The sequence below is a fragment of the Peromyscus eremicus genome, chromosome 3 (genome assembly GCF_949786415.1).
Source record: "Peromyscus eremicus chromosome 3, PerEre_H2_v1, whole genome shotgun sequence".
NCBI classification, from domain to species: domain Eukaryota; kingdom Metazoa; phylum Chordata; class Mammalia; order Rodentia; family Cricetidae; genus Peromyscus; species Peromyscus eremicus.
In genome coordinates, this window is record NC_081418.1 from 48,327,758 (window position 1) to 48,345,304 (window position 17,547).

The 17,547-nt window shown below is 44.6% G+C and overlaps 1 protein-coding gene across 1 annotated transcript in view; it reads right to left on the minus strand.

Moving 5' to 3' along the window:
- Positions 1–17,547, minus strand: part of Dgki (diacylglycerol kinase iota) — a 391,316-nt gene that overhangs the window by 181,685 nt on the left and 192,084 nt on the right. The window contains exons 9-12 of the mRNA XM_059257016.1: positions 17,039–17,113; positions 16,427–16,525; positions 7,920–8,002; positions 6,077–6,137 (exon numbers count right to left, since the gene is read on the minus strand). Of these exons, the coding sequence (XP_059112999.1) occupies positions 6,077–6,137; positions 7,920–8,002; positions 16,427–16,525; positions 17,039–17,113 (318 nt within the window). The remainder of the gene's footprint in view (positions 1–6,076; positions 6,138–7,919; positions 8,003–16,426; positions 16,526–17,038; positions 17,114–17,547) is intronic.

A 17,547-nucleotide genomic window follows, 5' to 3' on the forward strand; every position in this document is an offset into this window, starting at 1 on the left:
AGGCTCTGTTTTTAAGGGTTGAGGAGGATGAATAGGTGGAAAGGAACTGAGGAAAATGCCTGAGGTTGGCCTCTGACCTCTACATGCGTACCTACACATACATACATGAGCATGCACACACAAATAAAAAATAATAAATGCCAATGAAATGAATTAACCTCTGAGGCAACACAATATTATCCGATGTTTCTACATTTTACTTTCAACAACAACAACGAGCACAGAATTTCAATAGAAACTACATATTTCTTCTTATTAAAGGTGATGAATTTTTAAGAGCAAACAGCAACATGGCAAAGACAGTGGCTAGGTAAAATTCTCCAGTGATCATCTCGTCACCAACATCGTAGTTTGAAAAGCTGTCGTGCACCACACTGTCCTCACAGAAGCTAACAACTCTGGAGAGATGTCACAGTATCTGGTCTCAGCTCAAGAAGACAGGAAGGGGTCAATTCCAAGTGCTGGGGAGAAAGCTAGCCTCACTTGGAAGGAGGGAAGGAAATTAAGTTAGACTTGAAACCCAGTATCAGTCTCACCAGAGTGAAACCAGATGTAAGAGAAAGAGCCCCCAACTCCCGCTGTAGGTCAGTTCTCAGGAAGTGAGCTGCTAGTCTGCCCTAGTGAGGAGCTGGCCACCTCCACTACTACTCTGCTTTCCAACCTCAGGCAGAAACAGAGACAGACTCAACCTGCTGGTGGGGTATGAAAGCTAGCACAGGTCTTTGCCTTAGAGCTCAGCACTAAGCCTCCAACAATGGCTTTTAACACCCGGCAAAAATCAAAAGACCCATAACCAGGTTAGAGCTCACCAATAATGCCCCATCTGAAACAGACCAGTACTCCAGAGGGGCAGACTAAACCTTAGAAATGGCCTGAGATGTCCCAAGATTTCACAGACCCCTATGTTTGTAAGACTCTGGGGTGACCCAGCTTAGTGTCAGTCCTAGCGGACAAGGCACAGTCTCTGACCTCAGATTTAAACACAGCCCATCCCCAAGCCAGTGCTCAAGGATGAAGCCCTAGCCCTGCATCAGCACCACTGGTGCTAGCCACTTACCTTGAGCCTCGCTATGAAAGACTCATACTGGCCACATCCCTTCTGGCTGTGGTATGAGCCTCACACCTGAGACTGTACTGGCCCTTTGAGCTTGGGGACTTAAGTACAACCCAAACTGCCATTAGAAACTACTTTAACCAACACTACTCCAACCTTGACCAGCCTAGTGTGGAGTAAGATTCTAGTTGCTGATGATAAATTAGTCCAGCACTAGGTCTTAGAACCCAGTGCCAGCCGTGACACTGAGAAAGATTTAAAAGCTTCCACTCCCAGGCCTGTGGTAGCAAAATGGCCTCTAGACCTACCTTGGTGCCAATGGAGACATATGGCCCCAGTCTATCAGACTTCTATTTGGGCCAGCACCAGCTTTAGCTGGTTCTAGTTGTCTTAGGCCATAAGTCTATGTCAACCATTCACAACTCATAGCATCATGGACCTTGGTGTTACTTCAGGGCTGTCTTGAAGAGCTGTGGGTTCATCGTATAAAACAGTTTTGCAGCATGAGTGACCAAGGGCCTGATACCAGTCTCTCTGTGAGCACAGGCAAGTTGCTGTGAATAAGGTGTTTAGGTGAAGCCCAGATCTACAGAAAGGCTTGGGAGTCGGTGACTCTTTTTAGGTTATAATTTGGCTCAATAATTAGCTCAAGCTAAACTATGTACCAGGTGAATAGGATGAAACATGGGCTTAGACTGCCCTCTCGTGTTACAACTGGGACAACGCACCGATGGTGAACGCGGGAACCAATCCTCTGATACTGAAATAGCAAAAGCCACTGCAGAGGTTGGGGGAGAGTTTCTCCAAGGAAAGGCACAAGCAAAAGCAAGGTGCAAAGCCTGGAACAAGAGCCTAAATCGTCAATGCTCAGATGACGTCACCAACCATCACCAAGAGCTGTCAGGAGACCACAGCTTCACCCACCGTGAAAATAAAGCATGAGAGAGTAACCATAGTAATTGGTGTGAGCAACATTTTCAACTGGGAATTTAAAAAGAGCTGTTTTGAGGAAACTCAAGTAAAAGCAGAGGGAAACTTAACAAAGATGAAAGAATTTTAATTTTTTATTTATTTAGTTTGTGAGAGAGTTTGAAAGAAGGGGAGGGAGTGGGGGAGAGAGAGAATATGAATGAATACGAATATGAATGTGCTCCTTGAATGTGCCACAATTTGCATGTGAAAGATGGAGGCCAACTTTTGAGAGTCATATCCTCCCCCTACCATGTGGGTCCCAGGAACTGAACTCAGGTCATCCGGTTTGGCAGAAAGTGCCTTTACCTGCTGAGCCATCTCATTCATTGGACCATAAACAAACAAGAAAACAGAAAAGAAAGAAGCAAACAAACAAACAGAATTTCTGAAAATTAACAGCAAAATTAAAAGCTAAATGTTAAATTAAAAATGAAAAAAAACTAAGACAAGCAGTCAAGGGAAGGGCAGGGTGATCCTGGTAGATGTCTCAGTGAGTAAAGTGCTTGACACACAAGCCTGGTGACCTGAGTTTGACCCCAGGACCCATATTCTGCTTGCATAGGGAATCTTCAGATTCCCTCATATTACTATCAGTCTATGATGTCATCAGGCATAAACTGAGCAACAACTGCGAGTCTTGTTTATCAATGTTATATATTTATTCAATTGTTTGTTTGTTTGTTTTACAAACTATACATCTGACAAAGGATTAATATCCAGACTGAACAAGGAACTAAAAAACTCAATCACAGAAACACAACCCAATTTAAAAGGGGCAATCGCAATAAACTTTTCTATGGGGGAAAGTTAATCAAACCCACGATGAGGCAGCATTTTGTTTTAGTAAGAAACTACTCTCAAGAATGACTAACAATGACAAAGAGCTGGTGGTAGTATTCTTGCTTTTATGTATTGGTTTAAAAACAAATTTGATTAATAAACGACACCTATGAAAGGGTGAATGGAAATATGTCAGCATGTATTTCAAAAGGGATTTAACCATCTGTGAAAACCTTTATTCCACTGAAAACAACCTCCTTACTCTGCAACAGAAAACGGTGTAGGACTGAGAAGGCTGAGTGTGCACCCATGAGGACTGAGAAGGCTGAGTGTGTACCCACGAGGACTGTAGAAGGCTGAGTGTGCACCCATGAAAACTAAGAAGGCTGAGTGTGCACCCATGAGGACTGTAGAAGGCTGAGTGTGCACCCACGAGGACTGTAGAAGGCTGAGTGTGTACCCATGAGGACTGAGAAGGCTGAGTGTGCACCCACGAGGACTGAGAAGGCTGAGTGTGTACCCATGAGGACTGAGAAGGCTGAGTGTGTACCCACGAGGACTGAAGGTTGAGTGTGCACCCACGAGAACTGAGAAGACTGAGTGTGCACCCATGAGGACTGAGAAGGCTGAGTGTGCACCCATGAGGACTGTAGAAGGCTGAGTGTGTACCCATGAGGACTGAGAAGGCTGAGTGTGCACCCATGAGGACTGTAGAAGGCTGAGTGTGTACCCATGAGGACTGAGAAGGCTGAGTGTGCACCCATGAGGACTGTAGAAGGCTGAGTGTGCACCCATGAGGACTAAGAAGGCTGAGTGTACTCATGAGGACTGTAGAAGGCTGAGTGTGCACTCATGAGGACTGAGAAGGCTGAGTGTGCACCCATGAGGACTGAGAAGTCTGAGTGTGCACCCACGAAGACTAACAAGGCTGAGTGTACTCATGAGGACTGTAGAAGGCTGAGTGTGCACCCATGAGGACTGAGAAGGCTGAGTGTGCACCCACGAGGACTAAGAAGGCTGAGTGTACTCATGAGGACTGTAGAAGGCTGAGTGTGCACTCATGAGGACTAAAAAGGCTGAGTGTGCACCCACGAGGACTAAGAAGGCTGAGTGTACTCATGAGGACTGTAGAAGGCTGAATGTGCACCCATGAAGACTGAGAAGACTGAGTGTGCACCCATGAGGACTGAGAAGGTTGAGTGTGCACCCATGAGGACTGAGAAGGCTGAGTGTGCACCCATGAGGACTGTAGAAGGCTGAGTGTGTACCCATGAGGACTGTAGAAGGCTGAGTGTGTACCCATGAGGACTGAGAAGGCTGAGTGTGCACCCATGAGGACTGTAGAAGGCTGAGTGTGTACCCATGAGGACTGAGAAGGCTGAGTGTGCACCCATGAGGACTGTAGAAGGCTGAGTGTGCACCCATGAGGACTGAGAAGGCTGAGTGTGTACCCATGAGGACTGTAGAAGGCTGAGTGTGTACCCATGAGGACTGAGAAGGCTGAGTGTGCACCCATGAGGACTGTAGAAGGCTGAGTGTGTACCCATGAGGACTGAGAAGGCTGAGTGTGCACCCATGAGGACTGTAGAAGGCTGAGTGTGCACCCATGAGGACTGAGAAGGCTGAGTATACTCATGAGGACTGTAGAAGGCTGAGTGTGTACCCATGAGGACTGTAGAAGGCTGAGTGTGCACCCATGAGGACTGTAGAAGGCTGAGTGTGCACCCATGAGGACTGAGAAGGCTGAGTGTGCACCCATGAGGACTGTAGAAGGCTGAGTGTGCACTCATGAAGACTGAGAAGGCTGAGTGTACTCATGAGGACTGTAGAAGGCTGAGTGTGCACTCATGAGGACTGAGAAGGCTGAGTGTGCACCCATGAGGACTGAGAAGTCTGAGTGTGCACCCATAAGGACTAACAAGGCTGAGTGTACTCATGAGGACTGTAGAAGGCTGAGTGTGCACCCATGAGGACTGAGAAGGTTGAGTGTGCACCCACAAGGACTAAGAAGGCTGAGTGTACTCATGAGGACTGTAGAAGGCTGAGTGTGAACTCATGAGGACTGAGAAGGCTAAGTGTGCACCCATGAGGACTAAGAAGGCTGAGTGTGCACCCACGAGGACTAAGAAGGCTGAGTGTACTCATGAGGACTGTAGAAGGCTGAGTGTGTACCCATGAGGACTGAGAAGGCTGAGTGTGCACCCATAAGGACTGTAGAAGGCTGAGTGTGCACCCATAAGGACTGAGAAGGCTGAGTGTACTCATGAGGACTGTAGAAGGCTGAGTGTGCACCCATGAGGACTGTAGAAGGCTGAGTGTGCACCCATGAGGACTGAGAAGGCTGAGTGTGCACCCATGAGGACTGTAGAAGGCTGAGTGTACTCATGAGGACTGTAGAAGGCTGAGTGTGCACTCATGAGGACTGAGAAGGCTGAGTGTGCACCCATGAGGACTGAGAAGTCTGAGTGTGCACCCATGAGGACTAACAAGGCTGAGTGTACTCATGAGGACTGTAGAAGGCTGAGTGTGCACCCATGAGGACTGAGAAGGCTGAGTGTGCACCCACGAGGACTAAGAAGGCTGAGTGTACTCATGAGGACTGTAGAAGGCTGAGTGTGCACTCATGAGGACTGAGAAGGCTAAGTGTGCACCCATGAGGACTAAGAAGGCTGAGTGTGCACCCACGAGGACTGAGAAGGCTGAGTGTACTCATGAGGACTGTAGAAGGCTGAGTGTGCACCCATGAAGACTGAGAAGGCTGAGTGTGCACCCATGAGGACTGAGAAGGTTGAGTGTGCACCCATGAGGACTGAGAAGGCTGAGTGTACCCATGAGGACTGAGAAGGCTGAGTGTGCACCCATGAGGACTGTGGAAGGCTGAGTGTGCACCCATGAAGACTGAGAAGGCTGAGTGTGCACCCATGAGGACTGAGAAGGTTGAGTGTGCACCCATGAGGACTGAGAAGGTTGAGTGTGCACCCATGAGGACTGAGAAGGCTGAGTGTGCACCCATGAGGACTGAGAAGGTTGAGTGTGCACCCATGAGGACTGTGGAAGGCTGAGTGTGCACCCATGAGGACTGAGAAGGCTGAGTGTACCCATGAGGACAGCTAAGCCCTTCTCAGCTTTAGGTGTGATGACTCTCAGCAGACAGGGATTCATGTGGGGGTGCTGCAAAGACACGGGCTGAAGAAAGAAGTCTCCCACAGGAAACCCAGTCAGGAAGATAGATGGGTAAGGAAGTGAACAGATTCTCTTTCAAGGACCTACCGTTCCATCCCCACCACAGGCCAGAATTCTCAGATTTGGTACCTTCCTGTATAACTCCAGCCTGGAGAGGAAATGGAGGACAAGGTAAGCACATTGTTCTCTGCAGAGAGGTACCACGGGGCAAAATGAATGGGTACTACCCACCAAGGACACTGTGATCTACCCATTAACCAAAGGACCATGGCAAACCGACTCCCACAACGGGATCTGAAGCAGACACTGGTGTCCCATGACCAGCACTGGGATGGGAACTGGAGTATCCTCCAGTCTTCTCATGATTCTCCACCATCCTGACAATTCACATTATCTTCCTCTTTAGCTTTTTACTTCTTTTCTTCTTCTCCATTTCCTATCACTCTTCCTTCTCCTTTCTCAGAGAAACACCTAATTAACTGATAATCAGTAATCTTTATGTGTTTCCTCCTTATTTAATTTTGATTGGCTTTTCCTGGGTCTACTTATCTTTTGAATCCACACTTTCCACTCTTAATCCTGGAAAATTTCAGAAAGATGGAGAAGGCTCGCCATTGTCCTTCCTACAGGATGTACCTTAGTTACCCACTCGCTCAGCCTTTTCTCCCTGCCAGTCTGAGGTAGGGTAAGTCCACGGGCTTGTCTTTACTTTGAATGTGCCTGCCTGGGGTCAGATCATTTTATCTTTCTGATTGGATCTCAAGAAACATAGTCATTATGTCTTGCGAAGCCTCCTGCTGAAGGCAGGTGTCGGCAACTCTGCTCTGGAAACCACCATCTACTTATACTAATAGTGTGGGTTTTACTGAGAAAATTTCTTGTCCTGCTATGATCCTTATGAAACATCTGCATAAGGTATAACTGAAGTCATACAAAAATCTTAATAAATATAAAATCCAAATGACCACAAGCCAGGGAAGCAGATTTTTACTTTAAAGTCAAGAGGCGGTTCTTTAACAAACATTAAGGAAGTCTTACAGAAGACCTTGGTGGGGAAGAAATGCAGAGTCAGGGAATGATAGAAACTTATCCATGATTCTTATTTCCTTACAAGTTTAAAATATTTAATTTAGCCATTTTGTATATGAATGCCATTTTCTAGAGACCATTCATATTGACAAGTCGTTCACTCCGTCATCACTTTTATCAAAAATAACTGCCGCCTCGCGTCATCAGAACCATCTTAGCAATGTAATGGGTCTAGGACAGGGAAGCAAACAATAATGTCAACACCCCTGCTCTTTCTCACCATGTGGGGTCATGTACATCTAGACCCCATCTTCAACACTTCTAACCAAACACATAAATACAGAGAGGGGGTGGAAGAGAAATTAAAATGCTTGTCCCACTGAACTGTAGCACCCAAAGCTAGAATTGGTTTATCTGAATACCTCCCACCCCTTCCTGCCCTCCCTCCCTCCCTCCCTCTCTCCCTCCATCCATCCACCTTTCTATCCATCTTTCCCTCTCTTTCCTTCTCCTCTCTCTTCTTTCTTCTCCTTTCTCCATTACCCCCACATAAACATTCTGGATGCATTCATACACACACACACACACACACACACACACACACATACACACACACACACACACACACATACACACAGCAAGCACTGGAGAAGTGAGCACTGACCCCACAATTGATCAGACAGTGGTTTGATGGAAACTAATGCAGTGACAGTGGGTGGGTGGGGCATTAGAAGGTTTCAAGCAAAGCAAAATACAGGTAAGAAAGTTATTAAGAGGTGAACAGGAAACACTTCAGCAGATCATGAGATAATAAATAACCTTGACCCCCCCCCCAATCCTAGGGTCCTCACTTGCCTAAAATTCAGAAGGCCCATGGGGAGAGGGAGGTTTCCAGACTTACGCATCTTTTGGCCCTTCCTGAGAAAGATCAAAGACTTGCCGTGGATTCAGGTACCACATGAACATCTGAAGGACTTTGGTTCCCTGTAAAGGAATAAATAAATGAGTAAATAAATAAACAGGAGACAAAATTTTCTGAACTAGAAAACAAAACTCAATCATTCTCTCTTAAATCTTAACTAAGGGGTCTGGAGATATGGCACAGAGCTTCAGAGTACATACTGCTCTTGCAGAGGGGCTCCATTCCGTCCCTAGAACTCACAATAGGTAGCTCATAACTGCCTGTAACTCAAGCCCCTCAAAGAGGATCTGATGCCTACGGCCTTGACAGGCACACACACACACACACACACACACACACACACACACACACACACACAAATTAAGCAAATCCTTTAAATAACATTTGATTACAAACCATATGGAGCATAGTCAAAATCGTGAGCTTTGATTGTAGATATACACAGAGTATATGTCTAGGTGAGATGGTTGTCCAATCTGGATAATTTCATTAGACCATGTGTTCTCTTTGATATAGAGTGGAGAGTGCCCACTTCTCCAAGGCTCGATTGCAGTAACGTGTGATATGTGTTTAATAAACTGTATTTAAGAGTTTGGTATCACAACGTAATAGCAAAAGTCCAGATAGGAAAGTAGCTAGCCTGTGTCATTTAACATCCATTTTTACTTTGTCTGAACATAGAAACACAGGAAATATTAGTTACTTGTGCTTTTATTAAAATAACTTTTCTCATTGAGGCAGAAGAAATGGAGTATATATATTTTATGTGTGCCTGGCATGGTGACCTGGGCCCATAATCCTAGCATTTAAGATACAGAGTCAAAGATTGTGAATTCAAATCCAGTTTGGATTATACAGTAACAGCCTGTATCAAAAAAAAGTGTTATATATATAAGTAGAACTAACCTTTTATAAATATAATATATATGCTTTCATTTATTCTTTAGCTTCACAGAGAAAAATTATTTCAATAAATTCATAACTAGCTACTATTACCCATAATTCATATAATATATGGACAATAATAATCTAAACAATAAAGTTTAATGTTAAATGACATGGGCTGGTTCATCAGCTAATACTATCATAGCATATTTTGACTCTTTCTGATCTACGTGTCTGTGTCAGCTTAATCCTAACCCTCCTCAGTCACCTGCAACAGTTTAAGAAACTGTGATATTCATAGAGATGACCACTGGGACAGACAAAACGTAGTTTAAATGATTCTTAAAGCGTACTGAAGGTAAAAAAGAAACAAATAATCCTTTTTAAATTAACCAATATCCACAGAGCTTGAAAAACTGAGCAGAATGATTCATTTCTATCAACCACAGCAAGTGGTATTTTGATCATTTTACGGTTGTCAAGTGCAATGCTGTTCCTTAGTAGAGCCCTGATCTTTTCATAAACGATTCCTGTTTGCATGTCTAATCCACTGTGTTGAAGGGCTACCCTGGCAGTGTGGGAAGAGCTTCAGACATAGGGTGAGAACTAACAAGTCTGTTCTGTGTGATGGAGAGCGCTCAGAATCTGGCACAGGTGTGGTATGTAAATGAAAAGGGAGGTCTCCCTTCCAGGGTGATTATGTGAATCATCTGACTCACTGATGGTTCTGCATCTAGCCCAGCATGTGGCACAGAAGAGACCTCAGTACATGCTGGTCCCATTCTTCTTTACCCTTTGTTAATCCATTTGTTCAATTACACATGCTGGCGTGGGGTCACCCTGTGCGTCTAATTATCTGACTGCTGCGTCAGTTGGTGTAGGAGCCAATGCAGCTCTTTCATTCCTCAGATTCCCCCAAAGCTGTAATCTAAAAGTTCTGCCTTACCACATGCTTGCTGTAATTTGGGGAATAACATTCCATTCTTAATTATCAGAACACCTCCTTCAGCCTCACCAAATGACATATATTTTGCTCCCTATCAAACACAAATATGGATTTGGGGACATCATACCAGCAACATGGACATCATTTTCTTTTTTTCCATGCTGGGCCTTGCTACCAAGTGCATTCAGGATTATTTTGATCAGATTGTATGTTAAATAACTAACATAAGCATTGCTTTAATGACCAACTCATTTCTAGAACATCTCCCACTAACTGGATAGAAAGTCAATTTTTCTGTTTCTGATTCCTAAAGTAGCATGAATGGCTGATGTTAATTATGCCTTTCCACCTCTGCTACGGTGGAGTGCACATCTCAATTTCAGCTTCTTCTACTATGCATACAATGTGAGATAATTAACAGCTTTCAAGAAATGAAAATATAAAGCAGAGGGAGGTTGTTTTGCTTAGCCTAAAATTTCTATAAAAGATCTGATCGGCTGCGCTGTTCCACTTTTGCTCATTTTAAATCTGTGTTCACTGGAACACCTAATTATCTCAATGTATCCTTCAAGAGAGAAACGTCTACAAAGCCTGGCAAGTTGTTCTTTCTATGCCCCAAAGAGTCTATTCTTGGATCAGTCTCTCGCACTGGCATCCCTGGACTTGAGCAGGAGTAACTTACACAACGATGCTTGGCTACCTCCACACATGGATAGACTTAACTTCTTTTAAAGAGTAACATCAGGGAGGAAGGAGAATGGGTGAAGTACTTGCTATGAAAGGATGAAGAAGCTGAGTTTCGATCTCAAGCACCCACTTAAAAAGCCAGGGACACACTTAGAACCCCAACACAACACCACAACACCAGGGAGGTGGAGACAGGCATATTCCTGGAGCTTGCTGGCCAGCCAGGCGAGCCAAATCAGTGAGCTCTGAGTTCAGTCAGAGACCCTACCACTGAAGAAAGACCAAGAGACGTGATTGAGAAGGACACCAGGCATGGACTCTCTTTGACTCTCTCTCTCTCTCTCTCTCTCTCTCTCTCTCTCTCTCTCTCTCCTCTCTCTCTCACACACACACACACACACACACACACACACACACACACACACACACGAATCTTATTCCAAAATGAAGAGAAATGACAAGAATTTCAATAAAAGCATTTCTTTTAAGCAATCCTAGTGAGCAGGGCATACAAGCTAGAAGCTCACAAGAAGTTAGACACGCCCACATTTAAATGAGCTCCACTGACTGCCTCTAGCACTAGGATAAGCTACTTTCACAGAGGTAATTAAGTAAATGGAACCAAATGGTCACACAAATAGGATTCACTGAAAATGGGTAATTTGCATCTTTCTCGGTGTTGAGATGAATTCTACTCAGTCATTTATACAACTGTCACTAGCAAGTCTAAGCACATGACAGCTCTCACATGCTGCATGCCAAACGCAGTGCCTGCAACTTCTATGCAGGAGTCTGGTTTTCTTGAATGGGGAAAGAAAGCGGTGCTCATAAATTCCAGTTCAACTCACAGGTATACTAACTTGCGGACCACTGAGCTTTTTACCTATTATGTGATTGGGTACTCTTGGGAGAGGGCTGAAGAATGTTATCCTTTCCCATTTGGCTGTGGGAAAATGTAGCTTCTTGGAAAGCAGGTGGATTATTACAGACATGAACAAGATACATTAACAGCCCCACCACCCACTCTTATGTGTGTGGCAGCTTTAGGTGGGAGAATGAAGAGATGAATCAAACAGGGATCCCCTGGCTGCACAAGAAAGATCTATGCAATATTCATAAAGCAAAATCTGATCAGGATAGAGGAGCCATTCAGAACAGCCCTGTCCGCAGCATACAGCTCTCCACCAGAGTACTACCGGGGTATTCTGCAAAAGCATCCTACAGTATCACTAAGCCCCAGTTCATATCATGTAGGCATGATGTAGATAATCAAGACAAAAACACCTGACCAGACAATAAGCAAGCTGGAGGAAAAGGATCTGTGGGGAGAAGAGCTTAGGAATAACTATTTCCAGTACACACAATCCCAAAGAACCCACCACTTAATCAGCAACCTCTGTTCTGTGTTCGGGCCTATACTCAAAAGCACAGCCTCTACCGGAAGGAAACCAACATAAAACATATTAATTCACTGAAGCCAGTAAATGCTGTGCCAGAGCTGTCCAGTGAGAAGCACAGCCACCCAGGGGAGATACTGTCTAAGCACAAGTTCAGATCAGACGAAGGTATCCGAAGCACACCATTTGAGTTTGGTCGTGGAAGTTGAGTTAGAGCAGTCTCTTTCCATAGGAGCAGAGGGAGGGTGAAGAGACAGGGTGAAGTCACTAGAGGTGTAAAAGAACAGGACATGCCACAGAAAAACTACATTTGGCAATGTCTTAGAAGGCAAGAGGCAGGCAGTAGTGCAAGATGAGGCAACTGGAGCCAGCCACAGACTAAGCCCTGTGTGCTAAAATGTCTGGACTTGGCGTTGTGGGAAGCAGTCACTGCGATGTTTTACTGAGGAAAGTCAGACTGTCACCTTTCCACGTGGCCACTGCAGCTACCGACAGGTATGCTTTAGCCTGTCAAAGAACCAGATGGCTTGGTTTGTGTCTTAGCTTCCCACTGCGTATGCTCACAACAATTGTGTAACATAAAAAGGGGACATTCAGCAAATCTGTGGTTTCTTTGGTTTTCATCTCATCTGTTGAGATTGCTCTGGCAATCTTGAGATTGGATTTTGCTGTGTCCCCTCATCTAATTACTGTCTCTTGGCTCTCTCTCCAAACCAGTCTGACCCATAGAAGCCTGAATTTGTAGAAAACGATAAAGTTTTATTGAGCTCCAAGTTGAAAATTTCCCAGTGCTTCAAAAATCTAACTATTTCACTGAGACTGTGCATCCAAGTATTTTGGAGACAGTTTATGGAATCAGAGTTCTCCTTTGAAGTCACTTTCTTTATCTGCTCCCCATGTCCATATTGGTGTGACTGACTCCTGACTTAGGAGAGCAGCTTTGCTGGGGGAACACTGGTTCAGAGGAGGTGGTATGGACTCAGCCAGCATGAACCTGTCCACCAGCAGCTACCCCCAACTTGTCCGCATCCTTCTGCTTAGTTGGAGCCCAAGAGCTCTGGTCCAAGAATCAAGCTCCTACCTCACATCTGACGTGGAACTACACATTGGACAGTGTAAGCAGCATCTCAACCCCTCAACTCCCAGGACTATGGAGATCATCTATTCTAGTGGCTAACATCTGTGCAACTTTGAACCCATATTAAATAACACGAAAAGAGACACTGAACTCAGTAAATAGGGAGAGGGGTGGTGTAGGAGTGGGGTGTCCCAACTTCCTACACAGAGGAGGGGACTGTGTTGGAGTAAATCTGTCCCCTACCTTCTGCCCCCTCCCACAGGAAAAGTAATTCAAAGCTAATGATTTAATCCTTGAGCCCAGTACCTGTCTCCTCAAATATTTTTGGTACCAACAGGACAACCAGTGTCTAAACCTTTACAAAATACCAGGTCATGTGTACCCTAATGGTGCTGGAAAAAATAGAGACAACTATTGTGAAGATTAAAAGGAAGGGTGATGGAATAATGTGTCGTTTAACAGAAACAGTCATGGTGTATGTTTAGCTCAATATAATCCTTCAAAATGTTGACGTTATTTTTTTTTCTTCCATTCCTAAGGAAGCAAGGAGCGGGGTAGGGGAGAAACAGTTCTTTTTCTAGCCACTAGATGGCAATATCATCTAGTTATTTACTAAAGACTAATGCAAGTTAAAGTTTTAGAGCCTACACTTCAGAGAGGAAATGAGTCAGAAATGCTCTTTACCTACAATCAGATGAGGGGAATAATTGAATCATTAATTGTTAATCTGCAAAAATCAGAATATGCCCACACCCTACCCCACGTATTGTAGCAGGAAGCCCGGGTCAGGCAGTGAGATCTGTCCCCTAAGGCAGAGGCAGCATCTGGAACATGGGAGAAATAGGGATCAACCCAGGGAACTCAGGGCCACTTTGACTTACTGAGATGGCACCTGAGCCTTAAAAGGCTCTCGAGTGAGTATCTGCACACTAACCTTCGCCATGTCACCTTTCTGTTCATAAGCCAGAAGATTTTAAAAAGCAAAGTACTTTAAACCCAGTTTCCATAGCACAAACCCACTTTTTAAAGCATTTTCCATGGGCTGGTTCTAATCTTTATCCTGTATCATATATCCTGTAGTTTTTCTGCATGACCTACTCACCACAGCGTCATTGAAATGCAGAATTCCCACCCCACATCTACTCTGTTTTTTGTATTTCTCACTATACAGTTGTTTGCTTACTATGCACCATGCTCTAGAAATCCAGGATTGAAAGATGCAGCCCCCTAGTTTGCTGACACCTACATTCCAAAAGAACACACACCCAGAGAATACTACCACTATCATCGATGACAGGTGGGTGCATCCCAGGGTTGTAGAACACAATGGAGAGGGTGATTGATTTTGATAACTGGTTTAGACAGGCACTAGGGAGCCTTGAAGGATGATCAGAAACTTCCCACGGTTGAGAAGAAAGGGGACTTTCCTCTCATAGTCCTTCCTCCCTGTAACTACATAGTACCCTCTCCTAGTTCAGCTCCTTACAAGACACTATTTCTTTATCATGCCAAAGTCACTGTTTCCCTCTGGAATTCCATAGCTCTTGCAGTGTGGTTCACTCAATTTAGGACACACAACAAATGACACCTGACTTATTTCCCCCCAATAGTCCTTTTTATGTCCTTAACAAAAAAAGATGTCCTCCAAATTCACTTAAGACTCCTTGGTCTGTTAGTACTTAATGAACTTGGAAGCAGCATTAGATAATGTATGAAGTCTCCATCACTATTAATTTGTAGAGACTAGAACAAGAATATCTTAAATGACTTGCTGGCCTCACAAAGGCAGGCAAAATGAAAAAAAAAAAAAAACATCTGAGTGTCCACTGCAGGGGGGTTCTTAGCATGGTTAATGAATTCACTTCAGGGCTGGGGATGTAGCTCATGTGGTAGAGTGTTTGCCTAGCATCCATGAAATCGTGGGTGCTGTCCTCAACAGCATCGCATTAATCAGGAATGGTGGCACATGCTACAGTGTCAGCACTCAGGATTTAGAGGGAGAGGTCAGGAAGTTTGAGGTTATTTTTGACCATACAGTGAGCTCAAAGCCAGCTTGGGCTACTTGAGATCCTATCTCAAAAAAAAAAATATGCTTATGTAGGGAGTGCCTTGATAAAATACAGCTGATGCTAACTAGCTTGCAATTCTCAGACCACCCAAACCATGAAACTAATTACATCTACTTTACTCCATTTCTTGATTCTCAACTGCACCTCTCACCCTTGCTAGGCTACAGGGAGACCAGCCCCTGAGTGGGTGTGTTTCAGGGCAAACTGAACATCAGTCCTAAGAAACTCATCACGTGGTTCCTTTCTACTGATTATTATAGAGCCACATCATTAGAAGAGGAAGGACATCATCACTAACAGACACAAAAATGAAGGTTACAGAAAATCAATTGTTTCTTTGTTATAACATCTGTTCTCCACGGTACTGAGATTGATTTTTAATATTGCAAGTGACCAGGAGTCTTGAAGAAGGAGGAGGAGACAGGGGTTCCTTTCAATCATAGGCTCTCATATGACAAGTCTCACTGTGGTCAGTTCATCCTGGGAAACATCCATTATCTGAAAATGACATCACTTGGAGGATCCAGTCAAAACCCTGATGGCAGGCAGGCCATGACATCTTTCCTAATATGGGTAATTAAAGTCTCACATCTCTATTTGTTGATGGTGACCCTCCCAAGAGTCTTGCCTTGAAGTATCAAGTGTAGACTTAATGGTCAGAAAAAAAAGTATTTTCACATCCAAGTTCCCAAGAAAATAACAGAAAAATCACAGCCCACAGCGGAGTCTTAGTAAAAACCCCAGGGAGCAGAAGAGAAATGGATAAAAAGATGAAGGACTAGATTATAGAGAAAACCATGTTCTTAAAAAGCAAGGTTACTGTAGGAATGCCATTAACGTCTGTAAGGATATCTTTGTATTCTGAAATGGGGTCAATATTAAGCTACACTGAAAGAAATGGGCAGAGAGCAGAAGGAATAATGAAGTCTTTAGAAACAAATTATTTCTCTGGCCTTAAGGTACTTGTTTACAGTTGTTGTGACAGATGAACTCTGGTTGCTCTTTTCCCCGAGGACAGGGAAAAGGGAGTCAGGTTAAATTATAATTGGAAGAAATAAAGACAAGTTGGTATTCCTAATCATGAAAACTTAGGGAAGATGGACATAGGGGCCACTCCACCCTTCCATTTGCTCTCCTCTTCCTCAGTGTAGCCACACTGAACATGAATAAACCTTTCTTTGCTTTGCACTGAAACCTATTAACTAAGAGAAATTCTGGAAGGATCCTTCTAGAATATCTTTAGGAAAATGTCGGTCTGGTCTGACTGTGTATGGAAGAAGGGCAGGCTGTGAACTCTAGGAGCTTTGCCCCGGTCCTGGCATACCTCAGATGCTGTGCCCTTGGGATGCTCTTTTATTTCGTACTGGGGATTGTGTCTTTGACACATCTAAGAGTCAAAGCTAAACTCATGAAAAATGACTCACCTGGTTGCCCCCACTCTTTGGGTTCACAAACACAAGCAAAGGCTTCATGAGAGGAGAGGATATGGGCTTGATCACAAAAGGACGACCTTTGTTTTCCTGCTGGAAGAGGCAGGCAGCACTATTAGGATCAATACCCACAGCTTGGAAGCAATCACAAAGCAAGGGAAGGGTGAACCCGGTGGGCCCCTAGGACTCTGAGTCTTATTTCACGAGGCATGAAGATGGCAGTGTGTGCACATCACCTGGGAGAAAGCACCTCCCACTGTAATTTACTCCAGAAAACTGAGCTGCACTTTGCATTTTATTCTGCATACTCTAGGAGTTCTAGAAGTGGCAGTTCTCACTGTCCTCTTTATCATCGCCATCACTTTGGAGAAGACATTCCAGGCAGGGGCAGATGCTCTGACTCCGATAAAGCAGGTCAGATTTGACTAATTGATGGATAGGTTGGTAGATCTGGAACAGGAAGGATTCCAATGCGAGTAGAATGGGCTGAAGGACAAAGGGAGTGTAGAAGGCACATCACAAGAGTGAGTGTGGGCCAGATCCTCAGGGCTAAGAAGGCTCTGCTGAGGAAGCTGTATGTCTAACACGCCTCTCTGAAAGACTTACCTCAGTTCCTCTTTTACTGGCTTTCCTTTTAAAGCTTGTTCTTTTCTTCTTCCGACTGGAAGCCTTCAGGGAGTTCTGTGGGGAAAGAAGGGAGCAGCTAAACTCAGAGGCAGGCAGCCCCAGCGTTTCCACGCACAGCCATGTAGAAGAGGACAGCAGCGCATGCTGTTGACTGCATGCTTCTCATGCTTTGACACTTCCAAGCCACTGCTCATGGGTAAGCCACAGACAGAAACCAGTGCTCCAGAGTGAGCAACTGACTCCCCCGCCACATGGAGGCAGGGAGTTAGAGCTGCGGGGGCTCTTATGGACTCACATAACAACACATGGTATACCTGCCAACCCTCCCAGTAAAAATGGAAGAATCCCAAATTCTCTGAGGGGCTCCAGTCTCCCGCCCAACCAGGTCCGTCTCCCGCCCAACCAAGTTCAAGTTCATCTCCTGGTATGGAGATCACCTATGTGGAAATGTAAAAAAGGAGGCCATTTTTTTTATGTTTTTCTTTTTT